General features: G+C 45.6%; 1 protein-coding gene across 2 annotated transcripts; it reads left to right on the top strand.

Annotated features, from left to right (window-relative positions):
- Window positions 1-939: 939 nt before the first annotated feature.
- Window positions 940-22,165, top strand: rgl1 (ral guanine nucleotide dissociation stimulator-like 1). Of its 2 annotated transcripts, none has more exons than XM_047588082.1 (18): window positions 940-1,457; window positions 13,360-13,470; window positions 15,099-15,307; window positions 15,413-15,487; window positions 15,608-15,798; window positions 15,911-16,035; window positions 16,164-16,379; window positions 16,470-16,573; window positions 16,741-16,825; window positions 16,941-17,030; window positions 17,330-17,416; window positions 17,682-17,714; window positions 17,815-17,936; window positions 18,290-18,379; window positions 18,557-18,743; window positions 19,536-19,787; window positions 19,893-20,007; window positions 20,353-22,165. In XM_047588082.1, exons 1-18 carry the CDS (start codon window positions 1,284-1,286, stop codon window positions 20,538-20,540), a joined length of 2,454 nt encoding a protein of 817 aa, XP_047444038.1. In that variant the 5' UTR covers window positions 940-1,283; the 3' UTR covers window positions 20,541-22,165. The 2 variants fall into 2 exon arrangements, with proteins under 2 accessions (XP_047444038.1, XP_047444039.1); XM_047588083.1 differs by lacking the exon at window positions 940-1,457 and adding an exon at window positions 10,820-11,132.
- Window positions 22,166-22,909: the final 744 nt, after the last annotated feature.

Raw genomic sequence — 22,909 nt, 5'->3', positions numbered from 1 at the left:
TGTCCCTCGATGCTCTGGGACAAGTCCACCGGAAGCTCGTCTGGCCTCAGTGTTTTTCTGGTGGCTGTTTATTTACCTGAGACAACAGGATGTTGCAGCTTATGGTCGTAAGAAGCATTTTTCATCACTCTTCGTTCACTATTAACTGCTGAATCTACAGTGTGTGTGTGTGCTGGAGCACCCCCTGGTCTTAGGTAATCCTCTTCTCTGCGTTTCACACATGGCTGGTTCTTATCCCTACCCTGAACTTGATCACACGCACACATGCCTGTACTCACAGGCGCTCGTTTTCCCTCTGTGATTGTTACATATTCATCATGGTTTGACCCTTGCTCCGTGACAGATGTCACCTAGCTACTTATCGCTGAGCTGAGTCACCATCTTTATGAAGCCATACGCACAGTTCTGCACATCATGTTCAATCTTAACAAGACAACAATTTTGAAAAGAACTGGGAGGGATTTGACTTCACTTTAGTTACAAATCATGGCAACCGCAGCAAACCCCTGTGACTCAAAATGATGACAATTATATTGTGAATATCTGTTTGACATTTTGTTTTGGATTCTCCAGACTGATCCTGTACTGACGTCATAATATTACAGCATAAGCGAAATAAAAAAAAGGAGGAAAATAAAGATATCTAACTCTAAAACACGCATCATATTACAAAAGTGAGGGATTGTTCTCTACGACAAGAAATGACTTTCGAACAAGAGAACATGAATCATGGAAACTAGCTGCCATTGTTAGTAAATCTAAGTACCTCTTCTATAAACCTCTATCTCAGCTTTCCTGCCTTTCTTTCCTTTTTCTTCACACTCAAACTCTCTTTGGTCAGTGGAAGTTTTTTTTTTTTTTTCTAACGGGGGGCTGGGCCACCAAGCCAGAACCCCACCCCCTCTGGCTGTGATGAATGTAAGAAAGAAAGAGAGAGACAATAGACTTTAATCACTCATGTGGTTGAGAGCTGTTGGCTAGTCGAGTCCCACGCGTTGTAGGAGGACAGAAAGAAACATAAACAGAAGAGGACAAGACAGAAACTGTACGGCGGAGAGAGAAGAGAAACAGGAAGGGTGAAGACTGAGGTGGACTTCTTTAAAGGACAGCTATCACCACTTCTGAGACCAGTGCAGTTTGAGAGAAGAGACATCTGACGAGGAGGCTTAAACCTGAATCCTCTCCGTCTCAAATTTAAGACCTCAGTTCGGCTGAAGACGTCTCCATCCACCCTGCCGTCCAGTCTGGAGTATGTCCTACCATCCTTTTCACCCCTGCAGCTGATGCAGGCGGTCCACATGATCTCTCAGTACCCTCTGGCCACCCTCCTGCCCTGGCCTGCGGGTCCGCAAAACAGCTGTCCCGACCTGGACTGCACCTTACTGCTGGATGGAGAGGGAGGTGTCGCCCTGCAGAGGTACCAGGCTCGCTCCCCGGAGAGCAGCCCACGTCACTGGGTCAGTACACAACAGTTCACGCTCTACGTAGCAGAGTAATTGAGGCCGAAGTCTGTTTTCATTTCTGGAAAGCGCAGGTACTCCCAGCCTCCTTAAACTTTCTGGCAGATGCCGGCCTTCACATGAATGGCCTTCTGTTGTTTGGGGTGTGTGATGTGTTGCAGTGTTATTTGGGTGTTAAAGGTTCGGTCTGGTTGTGTTCATTCAAGGATGGAAATTGGAGGGTGAAATGGAAAGTTTGGGAAGAATTAAAAAAAAAAAAATTCAGTGAGAACAGAATCCTGGAATTCTAAACATGTAAAGATACGCACCGAGGAGCGCAGATATGTGTAGTGTTTGTCCCTCCTCCAAGGTCGGTTAGTTGGACGTGTTTGGTGATTGAAAGAAATTAGGGGGCGAGTGGTTGGAAAAGAAAAGCACTGAAGCACTGTGCAGGAAAAAGAAGAGGCATCTGAGTACAGCTGAGTAAGGGCAAATGAAAGCAGGTCTGTGGCTGGTCTGGAGTCAGCGGTTGTGGCCTGGCTCATCAGACGGACAGCTACACATCCAGCATCCCGGCAGTCCTAACACCATGAACTACCAGCTTACCGTAAAGACAGGTCAATTTGAAACAGAAACACAGACCGAACAGACCAGTCACTCCAGTCAGCCTTGTCATTTCTTAAACAGTTGTCTGGTTTTCGGTTCCTCTGTTTCAACTAGTCAATGAAGTTTTATGCAATGTCGACAACTCATAATGCGACAACACAATCTGGACAGTAACCTTTGGTGACTCAGGCAGGAGGACAGCTGACCTCTTGTGACAGAGATGGATCTGCTGTAGCCGCTTATTAGTCACTGTGTGGTTGCGTGTTTAGAGGTGGGTTACTGGTCAGTTTCCACAGAAAAGGCATTGCGTGGTTTACTTAGGACCCATAGTGACTGTCTCCGTAACTAAAATGCTGCTTACACTGAACTTCATGTCAAAGCATATGTGTTGTTGTTTATGTGTTTGTTTGTCTGTTAGGCTACAGATTCCTTATAGGATTAGCAGAAAACAACCGACAGACACAGCTTATTCCAGGGTTGTTTTGAGTAATTGTTTGCATGTGCACACTTATTGAGTTAAACGTGAACTTTTTTTTTTTTTTTTTACATACTGAAGACACTTAGTGAGTAGACCTGTAGAGCTGTAGTGTCACTTAGCAGAGAAATGAAGCCCTGCATGCTTCAGTGTTGATAATTTGAGATAACAAACGGAAGCTTTTCTCAAAAGGCATTCATTTACTACCCCGATACACCAATATAATACACACACACAAAAAATAAATAAATAATCTGCCCAGATTTTTCAGTCAAGCACACAACAACATTTGTTAAATTTTGAGCCAAGCCACCACCACCAGTCCGTGCCACACATGAAGTTTTTCATAGTGGCCAAGTTGTGTTACTACAACTTCTGCATTTGACAAATGGTGGACATGCTGCACCATTTGGAAAAAGCTTTAAAATTGTGAACATTACACACGTCCTTGTTGGTCCAAAAGTAAGTCAGACATAATACCTTTTTGATCAGCTGAGAAAGACACACACTCTGTGGGACCAAAATTGCTATCCAGGTCACTACAGTGCATCCATGCTCTGCTCTGCTGGAGGCCACATTAGTGTTGGTAGCATTATGTATCCATGAGCTCAGTGATGTCAGCGTCCAATATTTGACGAAGAAGAAGAATCTGTGTGTGGAAAACATAAACAGCCGTTTTTAGCGGTGCACTGATGCACAAATAGGTCATGAACAATATTTAATTTCCATGAGATGGCTGTGGCATTGTGTTGCTTGTATGTATGCTCTGAATCTCCTCGCTGACTATCTGACATCCTGGCTGACGTGTCGCCTCATCTCGCGCCTCTGTTTCCGTCCATTGTTTTTGAGAGGTGAGGAGACAGGAGGTTAACTTACAGACACTCTCTGAATGCTCAGGTTACATACGTGGACTCTGCACCCAGAACCTCGTCCATGTGACTGTTTTTACAGCGCTGACTTGTGATAGCCCTCTCAGTAATGACAAAGGGCAACAAGGGTGATAGGGGTAGAAGCTTTCCATAAAGTTATGTAAGGATAAGTGAAATCTTAAGTGGCATAACCAATATACGCGCTGCACTTGGGTAATATATGAGGTAACTTTAGTATCTTGACAAAAACAATAAGTGAATGAAATCTCCATGTCCTAGCTTCGCCTTTATGGCTCTCAGACGCTGTCCTTACACCTTTTGCCTCCTTATATGAGGTTATGCAAACATTCCAGTCATAAAAGCAGTGATCTGACTGATCACTTCTCTGTAATCACCCTGCTGTGCAGCTAAAGAGGGCTGTCAGGTCTGCATTTTAGGTCAGAGACAAGGGTTCAGTGCTGAGGTGCCCGGCTTTATCAGCCGTACCCTGAGGACAACTAGCCGCCTACATGACACGATTGAACTCACAGGTGAGGGGGCCGAGTTGGAAAATGCATCTTTCAGATACATCAGTTTCAGATGTTTTGAGGAACTGAAACAGGGTTTTTATTCCAGTTGAGCACAAGCGAAAATCGACAGCTAATCACGTGATATCCCGGTATTTTGCCGCCTCCATTTTATTTTAAAGTCTATTGTGATCCTCTGTACCCTCTCCTCTGTGTTGGTGATGAGGCAGGCGATTTAGCTGCGGGCACATCGATAAAATCTCCAGCAGCTCCCTCACACCCGTTGGCTTACACTAACCAGCTGTGCAGTTCAATAACCTCAACTGACCATTCACTGGAAATGCAGAAGTTACTTTATACAGGAAAAACAAGGACAGAGGACAAAGAATTTCGATGATGGCGTGTTTTCCATTGAAAGAAAGTGAGAGAGCTGACTTGGCACTCCTCCTTCCTCTTTCTTGGCTTTTTGAACAGAGAAGTGCACGTTTCATGCTGATGCTCAGTGACGTCTCAGTGTTTCCAGTCCTAAAGTTTGGACTCCTACTTGTCATGTGTTTTGATGACTTGACAACGATTTCGACATTAGCGATTCATTCATCCGGATGAGTCCAGATTCTGTGGCATTCGACTAGTTCCTTCCTGAATTTAAACTAAAACAAAGCTGTATCCGTAAGTAATACAAATCCGACCTCCTGACATTGACACATTTTAAAATATCTGGTTCAAATCTGGCACAGCACAAATAACAAAGACATACTGAAGAAAACAGAAATTGCTTTTTCAATTACATCTACGACACACAAAGAGAGGCCATCCATGTCTGTCCTTTTTTTTGTCTCCAATTGCACAATTCACAAAGCACCAGACTTCTGTTTTCTCTCAAATCCAGGTCTCTGTCAATCTTTTATTAGGTCAACCACTTAAGAATCTGCTTACACTCGCTAGTGACACCCTGTGTGTTGAAGTGTGCGGTTGCCTGCGGCTCTGTAGAGTTTCATATTGTGATCTTGGACCTAATTAGGTCACACAATAGGACTGGTGTGAAAAGTCAATACTGCAGCCATTGTCCCTGTCAAGCGAATGTCCGTCCCAGATCAACAACACCATAGGAGCAGCGCGCTCAACTGGGGCACAAACTCAACACACCATATGGCAACTGGAGTGTACTTGGTGCGTGTGTGTTTGTTTGTTTGGAGGTGGATTGAGACTGAAGCTGATACTGTATTAGCAGAAGCTCCACCTTTGGTTTGGTTTTTATGGTTTGACGGCTCTGTGTGAGTGCGTAACAAGATGGCTTCACCGAACCTTCGCTTGGTCTCCGTTCGCTTTCCCGCTCAGGCAGGGAACGCGGCATTAGCCCCGACACATGACTAGGATCAAGCTGGCATTGGACTAAAGTGTGTGTGTGTGTGTGTGGGTGGGTGAGAGAGATTGTTCGGGGCTCTGAAGTGTGTAAAGCTGGGGGCTGCTCGTGTTCACCTAATAATATAAGTCAGCAGTAACGCGGTCTTTATGTCAGCAGATTACTGACAACAATAAATCTGCTGAGGTCACACACTACGGTAAACAAAGACATATACTAACTGGAGCACAGGAAATCCATCCTGTATTTGTTTAAGTTAAACAGCAGGAAATATTCTTTATGTGTATTTGGACTTCACGCGGTCTTTGAAGTGTCATGTAGCTCTATATATATATTTTTTGGTCGGTGTTATGGCAACAGCAGTGTTTTTGTGCCATAGTACTGCTAGTACCTCTTTTTTTTGCAACCGCTCCAGTGTGTGTGTCGTGTGCCTCACTTACGCATTTCGTTTTCTACGCACAAGTTTCACACTTTGATGTAACTGTAACACTTCTGCAGACGGCAGCATAACACTGCTCAGACTTAAAAGAGGAGCTAGAAATATAACCGAAACAAGCAGATTTCCAATATGCTATACAAAAGCAAGGCCATTTCAGTGCAGTCAGAAGGCATATATGATAAAAGCTGAAATCACATAATTGTTGAAATGAGCGTGAATCTTAGGGCTGCTGTAGAGTGTTGACGTTTTCTGCGGGGTTTCAGGCTGTGGCGAGGCAGCAGTCGTCACCAGCGGGCTACCAGTTTGGCTGATGCTGTGCGCTGTTTTTGTTGCGTATGTGACAACTTTGGGGTAGCATGTATTTGTCGGGCAACAGATGGCGCGGCTCTCATTAGCGGGGGAGTCAGACAGACAACTGAGCCAGTCCAGACCGATTCATTGGAGGCTTAGGAGGGCTTAGATCTCGGGGGGTCACAGTTGGGGCTGCGCGGCGGGGGAAGGGGCTTTTGGGGCTTCTATAATTTATCCTAACTCTTCTGAATGCACCTGAAATCACCTTAACAACCAGCATACCATGTGAGTCATCACAGCTCAAGAGTAGATTATCCCTGCTTTGGTGCAACGGCCCGGCCGACCCCATATGGAGGCTGTTAGGGAAGAGGGAAAAAAAACAAACATGTCTTTCCAAAACTTTCATATGAACTGAACATGATTTGTCGGTGATTATAAAACACCTGGACTGATAAGCACTCCCCCTTAAGACCATTAGTTTGTTTTGAATGTGGAGGAAGAGGAGTAGGAGGACGAGGAGCAGGAATAGGAGGAGGAAGGGGGGGGTTGCTCTTGCATGCGGCTCGACTTTACTGGAAACTAATGATGTCACCCATCCAGAGAAAGAGAAAGAGAAAGGGAAAGGGGGAGAGAGAGGAGAGAGAGCTCTCAACAACAGCCAGGACAATAGATCTAAGGGGAGCGCAGACATGACATAAGAGAGGAGGGAGAGTGGGAGAGAGGGACACAGGGCTTTAATGTGACCGCTTGAACAAAGGGTTCAGCTGACCGAAGAACAGACAGAAACGGGGAGAAAGAGCTAAAGAAAATGCAGCTGTGTATGTGCTTATGAGGGGTGACACTCTGTATTTTCATTGTTGCAATCCCTCATCTGCTGATGCGTCGCCTCGTTAAACATCTATCATGTAAACTCTTGGGTTCCCTGGGTGCACTGGCCTGGCTCCCCTGCTCCTAAAGCTGCTTTGATGCTCTCATTTGCAGGTTTTATTGAGTTACAGCAGATCGCCCTGACCCCTGTGCCATAAATCCAACACTCTTGTTGTGTTTTCAACTCCAACCTCTGCTGCTGACGCTGGACAAACACAGCAGCTTATGAACTCTGCCCCCTATTGGAAAGCATGCTTTGGAAAACCCACCACAAAGTGCACACAAACATAGGGTTAGAGGCAACTGTGATGGGTACATGTGTCCCCGTTCACACAGAAGAGAAGAGAAGAATGCACAAACAAGGAAAGAGGATGAACAAAGTAAGACATTTAGTGCAGACACGGCACCAGGAATGATCATTTTAGTTTCCAGTAGAAGATTTGGCTCCACTTGACGGCTGATACTACTCTCTCTGGATAAAAAGATGAGCCTCCTCTTGTCTGTTTACTTGATCCTGCAGTGAGGACGATCTGGACGTTTCTTTCCGGTCTGAAGTGATGAAACTACTTTTTCTTTGGGCGCGAGAGCAAGATGCTGCGATTGCATCACACTTGTCCTTCCGCCAACATGGATCTTCTCAGTTTCTGACTGTGCTGTGAACTCTCCCCTGTCTGTCTCAGCCTCTCCCTCTCACTGAAGAGATAATGTCCTTTCAAGTTAATCTCTGCAGTGTGATGCACTTTCTCTGATACATGACCTTCTTATCTCGTCTGTAAACACAGAGATGTTACACATGGAATCCATGATCCTTACCCACCTTCCCACAGTGGGTTGGTTCGGTTCCTCTGGGTATTTGTTAGTGTTCTGCTACCTGCTTATATTAGGCCTCTCCTCTCCTCTCCTCTCCTCTCCTCTCCTCTCCTCTCCTCTCCTCTCCTCTCCTCTCCTCTCCTCTCCTCTCCTCTCCTCTCCTCTCCTCTCCTCCTTATTGGCCTGCTTTTACGACCATGCTCCAGGCCAGACAGGCTCCCCAGCCAGTCAGGTATGAGGACAGCAGCCTCGGTGGAGTCAGGAGGCTGGAGGCAGGAAGTGGGAGATTTCCTGGAATGTGCGTTTTTCCCCACTGTGGTGCAATAACAGTGCGAGCAGCGCTCCTCCTGTTTTTGTCCCCTCTCCGTCAGTATTGTAGCTCTCTGTCCTGACCGTGGCACAGAGGGAAGAGAGTACTTGGGGAGGTCAATAATGGAAGGAATCCATTATGAAAAAACACCGGTCTGCCTTCGTCAAGGGCTTTCCTAAGTGTAATTACGTCATCGGCCTTCCAACAGAATGAAAAACTTCAAATGAGGACTGGCCTGCATTTCAGTGCAGGAGAACCATGTGCAAGCTTCGATTTGACTTTGAAACATGTTGAGCTTTTACATGATTTCTAGTAATGCAGGAGGTTTGGTTTGATTTAGCAGAGATATGCTCTGCTTACAATCACACTTCATCTACAAATTTAGGATGTGAAGGATTGTTATCCTTTCCATTTCATACTACTATTTATCCTGTCCTGTTTCTCAGTCACATTTCATGCTGTACTTGTTCTCCAAAGCACTTGTTTGACAACTTATAAAGTTAATGGCTACTTGAACCTGTTTAATGTTTTACATAACGAAATATAAAATACGATGCGTTGTAAAGTAATAAGCTGGTTAAAGTATCACATTGTCTGCTGAATTGAACCGGGTTAAAGTCGGTCAAGTTTATCCATTCCATTTCATAATTTATGCTAATTTCCCCACTTGCTGTAGTCTTTTGTTTATCTTGTGTTTAGTGTCCATCAGTCTTCTCATTTACCCAAACACAAAGGCACTTTAGTGTATTTCCCAAAATGTCAGACCAGTGGTTAAACTTGGATTTCCCTAAAGGACATGGATTGAGTCTGACCCCAAAGCAGCTCTGCCACTTTGTACAACTTTAAACTACACACAGACCTTTTATGATGCATTAGCATGCAGTAATGTAATAGGTCCAATGGACCCAAGAATAAGAGCACAAATTTCCCAGTCTGATCTCAAGTTGAAGGGTGTGCACCCCCATCTGCTCGTCCATCAGACACAGAGGCAGCTGTCACATTTGTCAGACGTCTTGCTCGCACTGAGATATGACATCACTCCCGCTGTGAGGCCAACACTCGAATCCCCCCGAGTCTGAGCCGGAGGTCGCGCGGGGTCGCAACCTTCCCACTGCCCCTCTGGGATTTCCAGAGTTCCGAAGATCCGAGTGGACACCGGGGCAGCTCGGCCTGGGAACTGGACAGCGGCCAGACATGCAGCACGATGAAGCTGATACTGTACGAGTACCACACATGGAGACTCTGACTGAGATGCACTTTGGGCTTCCCTTGCCTTCAGTGCCCTCTAAGCTTTGCTTAGAGGGAGTAATGATGGCACAGATGAGCATGCTGTGTGTGTGTGTGTGTGTTTCCTATGACAGTGTTATGTGTGACAGCCAGTGACGCTGTTTGTGACGTTTGGGTTACGTGTCGGTGTTATGGAAGTCAAATAAGTGGGCAGGCAGATCACAAACACACATCATTGAAAAATGGGCCACCACAGGTCCAACCATCTCCTACTTAATCAGCGTCATAAGGTTCCCACTGTCTCCTACTGACCGCCTGTATGACTCTGGATCAGTAGCTTGGCATGTCATCAGTGCAGTAAATTGACTCGTGAATGCATGAGCCACTGCTGGCTCACATTTGATATATGTTTACAATACAACGAGACCCCTCACAAAGTCGGCGCTTGATTCATATCTTCACGTTTATTCACGCAAGTGGGCTGTTGGAGTACGTGAGGGGACACATTCACAGTGGAACAGCGTTGCCCATTCTCACACACTCAGTCCATTCTCCTCTGCTGTCACTGACAATGCACAGTACTGGTGACGGCATCTACAGCCTTCCTTGTATTGTCCCACGCAGAGACTGAGAGGCCGCAGCTGCTTCACACACAAGATGACTGTAAGGCCCACAGCACATCATTTACACAGGATCTGTATTTTTAACCACATTATAATAATATGTACTGTACGTTAAATGACACTTATCTGTACAGACTGGTCAGCTGTAGCTGTAAAAGTAAAGGGTTTTGGAATGATTTTGATTTATTTAAAGACCACATGGTCATGCAGAACTGAAGTAATGTTTAGGCCACCGTGGAGCTATACTGACAGTGACCTCCTCTGATGATCGCACGGATATATGAGCATTGTGACACTGGCATGAACAAGAGAACTAGAAAAGTCCATTTTATGCAGCTATAAAAGACGTCTTTACAACAGAAAATTAAGACACGTGCTATTGTGTGAAAGGTCAGTCTGTGGGGGTGAACCAGTAAGGAATTATCAAGTGAAACTTCTGCTTGCATCAGATTTAAAGAGCTGTATAGTGAATTAGCTGCCCAGCAGTTAGTTGAATAGAAATAAAGAAAATGGTGAACACTAGATTTAAACAATAAAATAACTAAACTAAGGTTAAACTATGACTTGTTTCTCCAATAATATACAGTGTGTGTGATAAATTCCCAGACTTCCAAGACATTGACTTTGTTCCCCCTTCAGCAAAAGTCACCTATAGATATATCCTTTCTTTTATGTTCACGTACAATTATTAAAATTCTGTTAAGATTTTTGATCGACTACCTTTATTCCATTTCATTGAGTTACGTAGAGTAAACTTCGCTAAAATATCACAGTGACCGATAAAAGGAAAGCAATATTTAATGGATAAGAAGAACTCCTGCGAATAACTTGTGCAACTCTTAAGAGCCTTCCTAACAAACTATAAATTTTCATACTTCCATATAAATTGTTTTAAGGGAAAGGATTTATGCTTCTTGTGAATTTGGTGTATTGCGCAAAAAGAAATCACAACCCTACGTATGAGTGCGCACATTGTTGTCAGATGAAAGTCGGACAAAAAAAAGAGGAGGAGGAGGAGTTTGAACGGGACTGTTGTGAGTGCAAGAAGGAGGAGTTTGGTCATTCAGTAGAAGAGGGGAGAGCCTGCTGACAGACAGAGGAGGCAGATTTGGTGTTTGGAGAGGAGCGGGCCTTTAAGTGTGCTTTTAGTGAAGAAGAAGAAATTTCCCATCAAGGATCTGGGATTTATTTATTGAAAGAATCGCGTCTTCTTCTTCTCTCCTTGTCGGATTATACTCGAGCTCTGATGCTGTCACCGGATCATGAAAGAAACGCTCACCATGAAGTTCGCCTGGAAAACTAAAATGGTAAAACAAAACAAAACTCTCACGGGTTTCCATGCTGCGCTCTCTTGTTTGTGGTTTTGAAGAGATGAGGGGAGGAGAGGGGAGGGGGCGAGTTAAGCGGGGTGGGGGTGTTTGTAGACTTGGGAAAGTAGCGGATAACGGGGTAAAGAGGGGGAGGAGGGGGGAAGCGGGGGAGCGGTTGATGGCTGAGTTTCAGTTGTTTTTGTGCTCTTTAAATCCAGTTTAACCCACATAGCTGATGCGTAAAGACGGCGCGTAAAGTTTGGAAACGCTACGGCATCAGCTATAAAACCTCTTTATGTGAAGTCAAGCCGTTAGCTTTACTCTCCCTGGTGATGGACATGAAAACTTTTGTCTACATTGAAAGAGAGGGAACAATTGGCAAGGCCCCGAGGGCATCACAGTCTCTCCGTGAGCCCCAGCTGTGTCAGGCGTGGAACACACAACAGCCAACAGATCAGCGCCAAAGATTTCACTCTTGTTGTTATCTTGGGGGTATTGTTTTGCACATCTGATAGGCTGATATGCAGATTAGCACTATTTGAGCAGAGATAGGGTACCACTTGCCCCTGTGCACTCCTTGGCGTCCTCTGTGTGCACGTTTACTGCGTCTCCTGTGGAAGGATTCAAGTTATTACAGAATAAACAACTCATCTCCTGTTTACAACTCTCCCCGTGCTACTTGATATGTCTGTAATTTTTCAGATCGGCATGTGTTGTATATACTATCTTGGTGAATGGAGATATCTCTGGCACTGTTTTGGTTTCCATTTTCATGCAAACTCATGGCACACTGTCACACAATACGCCCCAATCCTTCATGCACAAAGAGTTCAGAGCTTTTTTTTCCCCCTCTAAAACCTGCTCTGAAAAACATCTCCAGCTCCACGGCTTACAAAAAGCGACCAGTGTGTGCAGACTGTGAACTCAGCAGCCCAGGCCAGCCAGCACACAGACCTCCCGCTATTGTTTTGGGAGTGTGTGGACTACATGACTCATACACTGATGTATTTATCTGTCTCTGCGCCAGCCAGCCGGTCAGCCAAAGAGAGGGAGGGAGAGAGACTTGTTGCTGACCATTAGACAAGATGCAGACCAGCAGTGTGGGATGGACGACGTGTTTCAGACAAGTGAAGCAGACGTGTTTGCTGGTTTCATGTGTCAGGGCCCGTTAAAATCAGTTTTTACTCCCCCTCTCACTTTCTTTGTTTGTTTTTCTCTTATTTGCCATCTTTTTATTTCTGCATCACGTGTTTTGTTCAAACCCAAACACAGCCCAGCCATGGCTGAGTGCCACTGGCCTCCAGGACCGTCCATTGAGCCTAATAACAGTGACCCTTGATCTCCTTTCTGGCGGCTCTTCTGTTTGGGGAATAACGTGGACTTTGCCTGTGAGCTGTGTAAATGAGAGCGTGGACAAATGAGCGTAATCTTGGCCGCCTTTCCGCTTGTGTGTTTATGTGTGAGGACTTGGCCATAATACTGCGTGCGTGGTGTTTATATTTGGCCGGTTCCCTCTCCTTCGCTGTCTCCCTGCCTCTGTTTTTGTCTCTGTCTCCATATGTCGGTGCCTCAGCAGATCGTAGTCTGCACACAGAGCGCAAGTTTTGTATTTTGGTGGTAGTCTGCTCCCTCTGTTTATTTATGCCTTTTGTAAGTGATTTACGACCAGAGACAGACACGGAGCGTATGTGGCTGCAAGATGAGCACAAATCCATTGATCCATTGATGGTTTAAATGTGGTTGAGCTCTTGTGGCACAGATTTGTAATCAAGCTCCCTCGGCTCGCATGATATATTGGCAGAGAGAAAAGGGGATCCAGATTTTTACTATCTAGGAGCATAGATCCCTTTTGGCTCTTATCTCCAGCTTGTCTCAGCTCAAGCAGTCCAGATCTGACTTCAGTTCCAGAGAGACAGGGACATGGTGATGGATAGGGAATAAAAGAGGGAGTAAAGACAGAGAGGGAGGGAGGGAGGCCTGGCAGGCTGCAGCGGTGGGGGTTGGGGAGTTGGTCATTCTTGATGTTTTACTGCACTTCAGTCCTTCTCTTCCTTGTTAATTTAAGTACTGTGGTTGTGTTTTTCTTATCCTTCCTTCTGCTTTTCTCAGATACATTTCTTCAAGCCAGATCCCGTTCTGCTGAGCTCGAAACGACACCACTTACAAATTTGCTGTGACTCCTCTCTTCTCGCGTCTAATGTTTTCCATCTTTTTTTTTCTTCAGAGCTCTGTGCAGGACTGGGGGGAGGAAGTCGAGGAAGGAGCCATCTACAATGTGACACTAAAGAGGGTTCAGATTCAACAGGCGGCCAACAAGGGAGCGAGGTGGCTGGGGGTGAGTACGCCTGCCCGACGTCTTCACAGAGTCGCAGAGTAACAGCTGATGAAGCTTTTTTGAGCGAACCCCAAACCGTCAGCAAAGCAGAGAATACGCACAAAGAAACTTGATGTTTCTTTTTTTTTTTTTCCACTTTCTAAGTCTGTGAAAAAAAAGAGCCCAGATTTTTAAGCTGAGCAGCCTCTGCCACGGATTTTATCACGTGCAGATGGTTTATAAAAGCAGTCCAGTTAGCTGCGTGCAGGCCGCTGAGCTTAAAAACAGAAAACCTCATCTCTATTGTTTGAAGCAGCCTTTCTCTCAGTTGCGGGGCGTCTCTCAGCATTGTGCTCCACCGGGCCCGTTATTGTTTTAACATTTGAGCTATAAATCTCCCAGTGAAGACAACACCTTTTGGTTGCCTGCTGAAAACCAGCAGTTCCACCAGACCTGGACTGTTTAGTCAAAGCATGCGATTTCCTGACTTTCCCAGCTGCCAACAAAAACGCTCGCTCTCCTGTGCAGTGTTGTATAAAATGTTGGTGTGATTAAAAAAAAATGGAAGGAATATTAAAAGGCTTTTTCTTGTGCTGCGCATGTTTTCGGTGAACGTGAGGCACTGCTGCTTCCTCCGGCGGCCCTGTTTATATCAACATAATAAGATGTTCCACAGTGTGTTATTATCGTGCACAGAAGGGACAATTAGGGCCATTATCCTTTGTTTCTCATGTGAGTTTTCTCAGCAAAAACCCAAGGATTTGCTTTTGTCTACAAGAGAAGCTAGTTTGTGCCGTTTCAGTTGACACTGTGGATCAAGACTGGCCCATAAAGAAGAAATTGATAGCTGCTGTGAGGCTTTAAAACATGTAGATGTATTGACATGCCATAGGCCACCAACTGCGATAGAGCCAATTAAAACAATGTGGCTATTTTATCCGTGGATGTCTATTGAGTAGAATAGCATAAAAAGAGACCAGTATATTTACTATTGCACAAAAGCAGATAGAGAATCCAGTGCAGCTGTAGTCCTGCACTATTGTTTATAGTTGGTGTGCGTGAGTGTCTGTATATTTTCATGAATTGTGGCATTGAAGCCAGCGTACAGTGCTGTGTTGGATAGAGGATCACCTTTTACAGATAAATAATGGGACTTCTTGTGTGTACTAAGCTGTTATCGGAGGGGAGTGGTGGGAGAAGTTGGCTCCGCTGCTGTCCTCCTTTTTGTCTGGAGGAACGGTGGAGGAGGGGCCTCGCTGTGATTAAAAGCAGATTGGAGCGTTTCCTGTTGTAGCGTGCTAACTCCACCAAGGTCCCTCTCTCTCTCTTTCTCTCCACATGTCTGTGCCACCTCTCCTCCTCTCTCCCTGCCTGTTTTGTTACCACTCTTTCTATTTCCCCGAGGACACAATGGTCGGACGCATCTGGAGAAATCAGAATTAAATATAGGTCACGTTGCTGTTTCCTCTTTGCCGTCAACTTTTTTTGGCCTTCATTGTCTCATTCCTTTCTTTTCGGAGCTTAAACCTTAACTGCACTCAGCACGAACTATTTCGTTACTCTTTTTCTTCGTATTCTCTTACTGAACACGGCAGATGACATGCCAAATCAGTTCACGTGGGTAAAAACCTGTCCCCGTGTGTCTTTAGGCGGATGGCGATCGCCTACCTCCGGGCCACACGGTGAGCCAGCTGGAGACATGCAAAATCAGAAGCATCCGCGCTGGAACACTGGAGCGTCTGGTGGAGACGTTGCTGACGGCGTTCGGAGACAACGACCTCACCTACACCTCCATCTTCCTCTCCACCTACAGAGCCTTCGCCAGCACGCAGACTGTGCTGCAGCTACTGCTGGACAGGTGGGCTGGAATGAGAAGCTAAATCCATATATGGAAACAAACTGATGCACTGGCTGTGACTTGTGGTGGTTTTAACAGCGCTTTCTTCCGGTTTTTCTGCGGCAGGTACGGAAATGTGGAAGAAAATGAACAAGAGCCAGACAGGTGCCAAAGGTCTGAATCCAGCGGAGCCATCAGAAAGTGAGCTTGACGTCCATCACTAGGACACTTAAACGTTACTTTGAGCAGGAGTGCTGACTTACCACACCTGCCCATCTATCGCTGCCAGCTCTCTCAGGTGTTTCCCTTCTGTCTCCACAGTGCCTTGGCTTCTATCCTGCGTGCCTGGCTGGACCAGTGTCCTGAAGACTTCCAGGAGCCTCCAGACTACCCCTGTCTCCACAGGCTAATGGACTACCTGCGCAAGGCTCTCCCTGGTTCAGAGGCCCTCAGGAGGGCAGAGGGTCTGCTGGAGCAGCTGCAGGGACAGGCCGGCATGGATGAGACAGATGGTACCTACCATTTAATCTACTTAAACCCTTCTCTGTGGTGATTTTTTTTTACAACTTACATTTTTCAAAACCTTTACTTGACTTTAAGCCAAATATTTTTTCCTGCTTTCAGCTGGTTTCCATGGCAACAGCTCGTTCTGCCTGGGGGAGGAGGAGGAAGTGGAGATTGAGGTCCAGGAGGACTTCCTGACGTTTGATGCTGACCTAGTGGCCGAGCAGCTGACCTACATGGACGCGGTAAATGGCGGGAAATTAGAAAAACGGGAGGGAAGGGTTACAGGAGGGTTACATCCATGGCATGTTTCATCAATGTTGTCATGCTAATAAAGCGTTGTTGTTGTTTTTTTGTTTTTTTTGTGCTTCAGCTGCTGTTTAAAAAGGTCGTACCCCACCACTGTCTGGGCTCTATCTGGTCGCAGAGGGATAAGAAGCACAACAAGCACAGCGCTCCCACCATCCGCGCCACCATTACTCAGTTCAATGCCGTCGCGGCCTGCGTGGTCAGCACGGTGCTGAAACACAGACAGATCCGGCCGCACGTCAGAGCGCGGGTCATCCAGCGCTGGATAGACATCGCTCAGGTGTGCAGAAGACTCAAGCGTGTGCATAAAGATGTGTCCAAAACATGTAGGAACCTTGTGGTGATTATCTTTTCATTGCTCTTCTAACAGGAGTGCCGGATACGCAAAAACTTCTCATCTCTGCGAGCCATTGTATCGGCGCTGCAGTCCAACCCTCTGTACAGGCTGAAAAAAGTTTGGGCCTGCGTGCACAAGTAAGCCTTCGGTCTCTCAACTATGCAGATAATCTCAGCTGGTTTTGATAGAGGAATCAGCCTTTTGGCAGGATCCAGCGAGATCTTGTTACTATTTGTTTAGAAAATGTGTATTTCAGCTGCTATGTCCAGCCCCACTAGCTGACATGAAGCTGTGCTTGTTCTAGAGACAGCATGCAGACATTTGAGGAACTCTCAGACATTTTCTCGGACCACAACAACTACCTGACGAGCAGAGAGCTCCTCATGAGGGTGAGTCCCGACTTCTAGCTGTGCCCTTCGCAGATGTGGAAATCCTGAAAACATTCCTTCGTTCGCTGCTTAAAAGAAAATTGAGGACCTGAGCTATTTTTTGTTTGCCCTACAGGAAGGCACTTCAAAGTTTGCCAGCCTGGAGAGCTGTGCCAAGGAGCACCAGAAACGCACCCACAAGAGACTACAGCTGCAGAAGGAAATGGTGAGACAGACGCTGGCTAACTAAGAACTTTAACAACAAATGGATGGCCGGCTTTATAAACTTAAACAACACATTCCTCCCAAGCAATGTACTGTGAAGTGAATTCTAGCCTCTCCACAACGATGAAGCCACATGCTTAGCTTTGTTTACTCAATGCGCTACGTGCTGGGCTTGCATTAAGCCTCCGTTGTACTTAACAAACCCGCCTTTCCATCTGTGAAGACCACAGTGTAAATAAATACTGTAGCATCTCAGTGAATTCACTTAGATAAAGTAATCAAATAACTGTTTCCCCACAGGGAGCAATGCAAGGAACGATACCGTACTTGGGGACATTTCTAACTGACCTGACCATGTTGGATACAGCCCTGCCTGACTTAGTGGAGGTAAAAAAAAAAAAAAAAAATATTCAGCACCTGCTGATTGTGTGTTTTCATATTTGAGCGCATGTGTCTGCGAGTTTACACAGCTCTGCACATCTGAGAATCTATCTGTGTAACCGCTGTCAGAAACGGGGCCGTAAGTTTCCATGAGTGTGTGAGGAATTTTGTCGGGCCATTTTTGGAGTGGTCCACCTAATGCTGTTTGTCTAAGCAGCCACTGGTATGTGATGTGCCGGGTCTGACAGCGTGCTCTTTGTGTCTTCCGCAGGGTGGTCTGATCAACTTTGAGAAGAGACGCAGGGTGAGTGCAGCTTCAGTCGCCCTCCTCTACCACGACAATTAACCACACGAGGAGCCCGGATAAATGTTTAACACTGCTCGCGTTCTTTCTGTCCCTGCAGGAGTTTGAGGTGATCGCTCAGATCAAGCTGCTCCAGTCAGCCTGTAACAGCTACTGCCTGACTGCAGACCCGGCTTTCCTCCGCTGGTTTAAGGGCCAATCTCAGCTCAGCGAGGAGGAAAGGTACTGTTGCTTTTCTCAGAATACCTTCCTCCCTCGATTGCACCGTTATCCATTAGATAACTGGCGAATAAGTGCATGAGTCATGGTCTGCTGGAGCTATTGTCCACACAAATACACAAGCTTCTTTCTCTCCTCTTGTCAGAGCCTCTCCCTGCTGATCCTATAGGATGTCTTTACTCCCTACTGATCTATTGTGCCTGTCGTTTCTCTTTCCCTCCTCCTCCTCCTCTTGCCCTCTTTGACTTTTTCTGTCTCTCTCCTTTACCAGGAATACAGTACCTAAAACTGCTGCGCACATGATTTACTAATGTTTTATGACATCGTAGGCTTACAGTTAAATTGCTTTCTTGCAGCTACGCCTTGTCTTGTGAGATTGAAGGTCTTGGCGACAGCAGCCCGACTTCTCCCAAACCCCGCAAGAGCATGGTGAAGAGACTCAGCCTGTGAGTACATCCAGAGAATAGAGATGTTAACAGAAGCTAATGCAAGAAGAGCTCGTCTCAAGCCTATAATGTATTTCTTTGGCTTACGTATATGTGTCAGACTGTCATATTCACGCACTACACTGTAAGGACCTGTTTATTTTACTGCCTTAATAACTCCCTTCCTCCACTGTCCAGGCTGTTTCTTGGAACAGACAGCAACACGGCCAGTTCTCCAGTCAGAGAGACGCCACGATCGCCTCCTACTGGCAGCTCGGGGGAGAGCATGGACTCGGTCAGCGTGTCCTCCAGTGACTCCAGCAGCCCATCAGACAGTGAAGGGCTCACCACCCCCACTCACAACTCTGATTCCCAGCAAAACAAGGTGGGTTATGCAATGGAAAAGGTGTTATGCACGAACATTATTTGTGTAGGGGCGGCAAAACTAGATGTCTCTTTGCTATAATAATTATAAACAAACCAAATGTCCACCATTAAATTGAATTTGGATATGCAATGCCAAATCCATGACAAACAAAACATGTTTCCAGATGTGTTCGACCAAATCCTCCAGTTATTGATTATTTCTCCACAAAGAGCCACCTCCACCACAGGTGCAGCAGTTCAGCTTCCAGTCATGCTGCAGAATAAAGTAAACACTGGAGCTTCTGTTTGGATGGTGATAAATGATGCAGCCTCTCTGCAGAGATGCTAAATAATTTACAACCAAATATCTGCTTCTATTCTGTTTCATTCAGGATGACTTATAATCCATATTAATAGTTAGAATAGTTTTCCTGCTTTGCCAAAATGCACACTTAGGGCACATATTACGTACTGACGACACGTTTGAATCAGAATATCTGATTTGTTTTTCTTTTTTGGCAATGCGTTTCAAACTTGCCTCTCCTCTACTCAAAAATCTATCTACCCTTCATCAACCAAAACCACTCCTTATTCTACTCAGCCCTATTTTTTTGTGCACATTTCTATATGTCATTTCATCATTAAGCTTGAAAGGTGTCAGTTTGTTTTATCCCATCCACTTCCTAGGCTTCAAATAGCAGCAGTCAGCTCACTGAGTCAGTCTATCAGAGATCCAGTGCTTTTGTTCATTAGGAAGATTCCATTGTGTGTATACTTTTGTGATTTTTTGGTTCTTCTTGTGATTCCACAGCTATCAGAATCATCATCCTGTACTTCACTCCACTCCATGGACACCAGCTCTTCAACAGCCAGTGTCTCCATGACTCCCGCGTCTCCCTCCCTCCCCGGGCACCCCTGCACCCACAGACGCTCCATCTCCCTCACACCTCTGACTCCCAGCTCTCCGGGTCAAACCCCAGCGTACAACACACAGGCCCAGGACGCGTGCATCATAAGGGTCAGCCTGGAGCATGGCAACGGGAACCTGTACAAGAGCATACTGGTGAATATGGACTTTAAGCATTCCTTTGTGAGAGACAAGACATTTTCCGTTTGCACGCTTTCACGATGAACTCTATGTGACTTAATACGTCTATTACATCAACAGCTGACCAATCAAGACAAGACCCCGGCTGTGATTTCTAGGGCCATGGCGAAGCACAACCTGGAGGTGGAGCCGGAGGAAGGATACGAGTTGGTGCAAGTTATCTCTGAGGAGAGAGGTGAGGAACGGCTTTCAAACCGAATCTCATTCATTGCTTTCCATGTGTATCCCCTGGTGGCCGTTTCGTATACATTCAAACTTTTAATAATACTTAAATAACTTCTCAAACTGTGGTTCCTTGGATACATGTAGAATCTAGTGTTTCATCACAGTGTAATTCCAGCCTGGGTTACAGTAACAGTAACAGATGTTTCTGTCTAAAGCTATAATGAAACACCAATTCAGCACTTTGGTGACTAAGTTTTCCACTGATCAGCCGATTTAAATGAACCAAGCTGTATTGCTGTATAAAAGTACACCAGTGTCTCTAACTGCTCTTGGTCCTCTCCTTAATTTGTTGCAGAACTGGTGATTCCAGACAACGCCAACGTCTTTTACGCCATGAACACCTCCGCCAACTTCGACTTCCTGCTGCGCGTGCGAGGCTCGGCGGGTCGGCCGGTCCAGCTGCGTAGCCGGTGTAGCTCCACGCTCCCGCGCGCCCAGCACCGCTCCAGCCTCTCGCTCAGACTCAGCAAAGTCACGCTGTGACACCTGGACTGTAGTGACCGAGCAGTCTGCCCTCACGCCACTAACCCGAGGCAGCACAGGCGGATGGATTAATAGGTAGACGGAGCAGACAGATCCCAGTAAGATCCGAGACTCTGTGACTTGAACAAGCTGGGACTCCTCTTGAACTGTGCCATCCACTGCCTTAACAGCCTTAACATGGAGCATAGATGTGTAGCGCGACTGCTGTGCCAGTTGGACTAAACTGACTAGTGATGCCTGTGACGGAGTGAAACAGCTACCCCAAGTGGCCTCCACTCATCACAACAACAGATTTTTGCACATGTGGGAGCAAACTCCTGACCTCCAACAGTATTCTGATGTTGAATGAACTTCTTTTTGTCCTGTGTCGTCTGCGTAGCTGAAGCTTTACTTTTCTGCTAATAGAAGAGAGGGGAATGCAGAAGCAAATATTGCTGGTGGAACAGAAGGAGAAGTGGACTGAGCGTCCAGCCCTGTTGCCTTTATTAACGAATGAATGGACCTCTAACAGTATTCTGAATGATATTAATTGATTGACAGGAGCTGGGATGTCATTCTTTTGCCTTGTCAGGCGTCTTTACCAGTCTGGCTCGTGCACAGTGTGCACAGTGTGTGAGTGTGTGTGTGTGTGTGTGTGTGTATTCTGCCCCTCTCATATTGTGAGCTGTGTGACGAATGCAGTGTTACGTGCATTCCGATTGGTTCCAGTACTTGGTTTTATCAAGTCCACGGCAAATATTAAAAATGGCCTTACCTGCCCTGTCTTCAGGGTGTTGAGATGCAAGCTGTGCTGCTTTCTATAGTTCCCTCTCGTTTTCAGACCTGGAGAAAAGAAACCACGTATAAGAAAAAAGAGGATGAGCGAGGGTCTTACTGAAATGGAGAGCAACATGCAGAGCATCTCAGACTGATTCATATTTGTACCTCTTTGCCCTTTATCATATGAACGATTGAGTTGCACTTGTCAGTTGGTAGGAGATGCCAATGGGATGTGAATAAGGAAGAATGAGTGAACCGCTCCGTCAGCGGTTACCTCCCTCTTCTCTAAATGAGTTACTATTTCTGTTTGTAATTGTTGCTTTTTTTTTTTTTATGTGTTTTTATATGTTCACACTTCAGGCCAGAAACAAACACGAGACTGGAGAGGGCTTTTAACAAAAATTAATTCAAAGAGTGTCCTTCAAAAAAAAAAAAAAAAAAAAAAAAAAAGCCAGTGCCAGATTTTACTGTGATAAATTTGGAGGGACATTTTGTTTTAGTACACAACAACAACAACAACAACAAAAAAAGCCTCTACACCCTTTAAACTGCCTTCTTTTTGTGTCATGACTGCACTACTCATGCACTAGTCAACGCAGCAGCATCACCAACACTAACTCTGCAGTGTCATGGTTGTGCCATGTTTACACGTTAGTCTAATACGTAGATGCTCCCTGGGTTAATAACACAATCCTTCTGGGGTGGACCGGTCGTCTTCTGGACTTATGTTAACGTCCCGACTGGTCAGTCTATGTGTCTTCATGCAGCACTTCACTTAAAAATGTTCTCATTACATCACCCTCAGTTTTCTGTTCTCCACTGCCAAAGACTTTTACTCTACCTGAATAAATAAATTATTATCATTATTACGACTCATGTCCTTTGTGTTCCGATTCATTTTGTTTTGTGTCACTGCTGAATACTTGGAGATCCTTAAGCAGGGCCTGTGATGCACCGTTGAGAGGAAGGAAGGCAGCTCTGTCACTTTACCCTTGTGCGGTGATGGACCGCATGCTCGCTCCTGCTACGACTGACATTGTCAATTAGAGGACCAGAGGCTGTTCTGGACTGGGCCCAAGCTATTCTGCTGAGTGGAAGACATTTCTGCTGACTTGAATGCAGCAGTCATGACCTTCTTTTCCTGAAACTGGGTTTGCTGCGCTGGTCAAACACTTTTCCAGGAATTCAAAGACAAACACTTGACATTTGCAGGATTTATTTTAAAACCCCCAAACAGCCTCAACTTTAATAATTTCACATCTATTTTCCAAACCTCTTAAGCACAGCAGAAGAAAAGGTGAGACTGATTTTTATCCAGAATATAAACTAGTAGTTTTTTGAAATATGGCAGCTTTCAGTAAAAAGCAATGGGGGAAAAAAAAAAACATAATTGAAACTGCATTGTGCGATTTATTTTGTCGTGTATGCAGAATTCTTTGTTGTGGCGCCATTGTTTGATGACTCGTACAACTAACAGGGACGACAGCTCAGGAAAAAAATCCAAGGGCCTTTAATACTCCAACATGAAACAATGAGAAACTCAGAACAGAACCAGGCCTACTTTACATTGTATGAGAGATGCAGCTCAGCAAAAACGAAACAAAAGGAAC

Source organism: Mugil cephalus, chromosome 6 (genome assembly GCF_022458985.1).
Source record: "Mugil cephalus isolate CIBA_MC_2020 chromosome 6, CIBA_Mcephalus_1.1, whole genome shotgun sequence".
In the NCBI taxonomy this organism is placed as follows: Eukaryota; Metazoa; Chordata; class Actinopteri; order Mugiliformes; family Mugilidae; genus Mugil; species Mugil cephalus.
This window is presented reverse-complemented; position numbering and strand designations above follow the sequence as displayed.

What these genes read in the sequence shown, in the direction of transcription:
- rgl1 (XM_047588082.1), top strand. Translation starts at nt 1,284, where the DNA reads ATGCAGGCGGTCCACATGATCTCTCAGTACCCTCTGGCCACCCTCCTG. An exon ending in AGCTGACCTACATGGACGCG is followed by an intron (nt 16,036 to 16,163) that starts GTAAATGGCGGG and finishes TTTGTGCTTCAG; the next exon opens with CTGCTGTTTAAAAAGGTCGT. An exon ending in ACTTTGAGAAGAGACGCAGG is followed by an intron (nt 17,715 to 17,814) that starts GTGAGTGCAGCT and finishes CTGTCCCTGCAG; the next exon opens with GAGTTTGAGGTGATCGCTCA.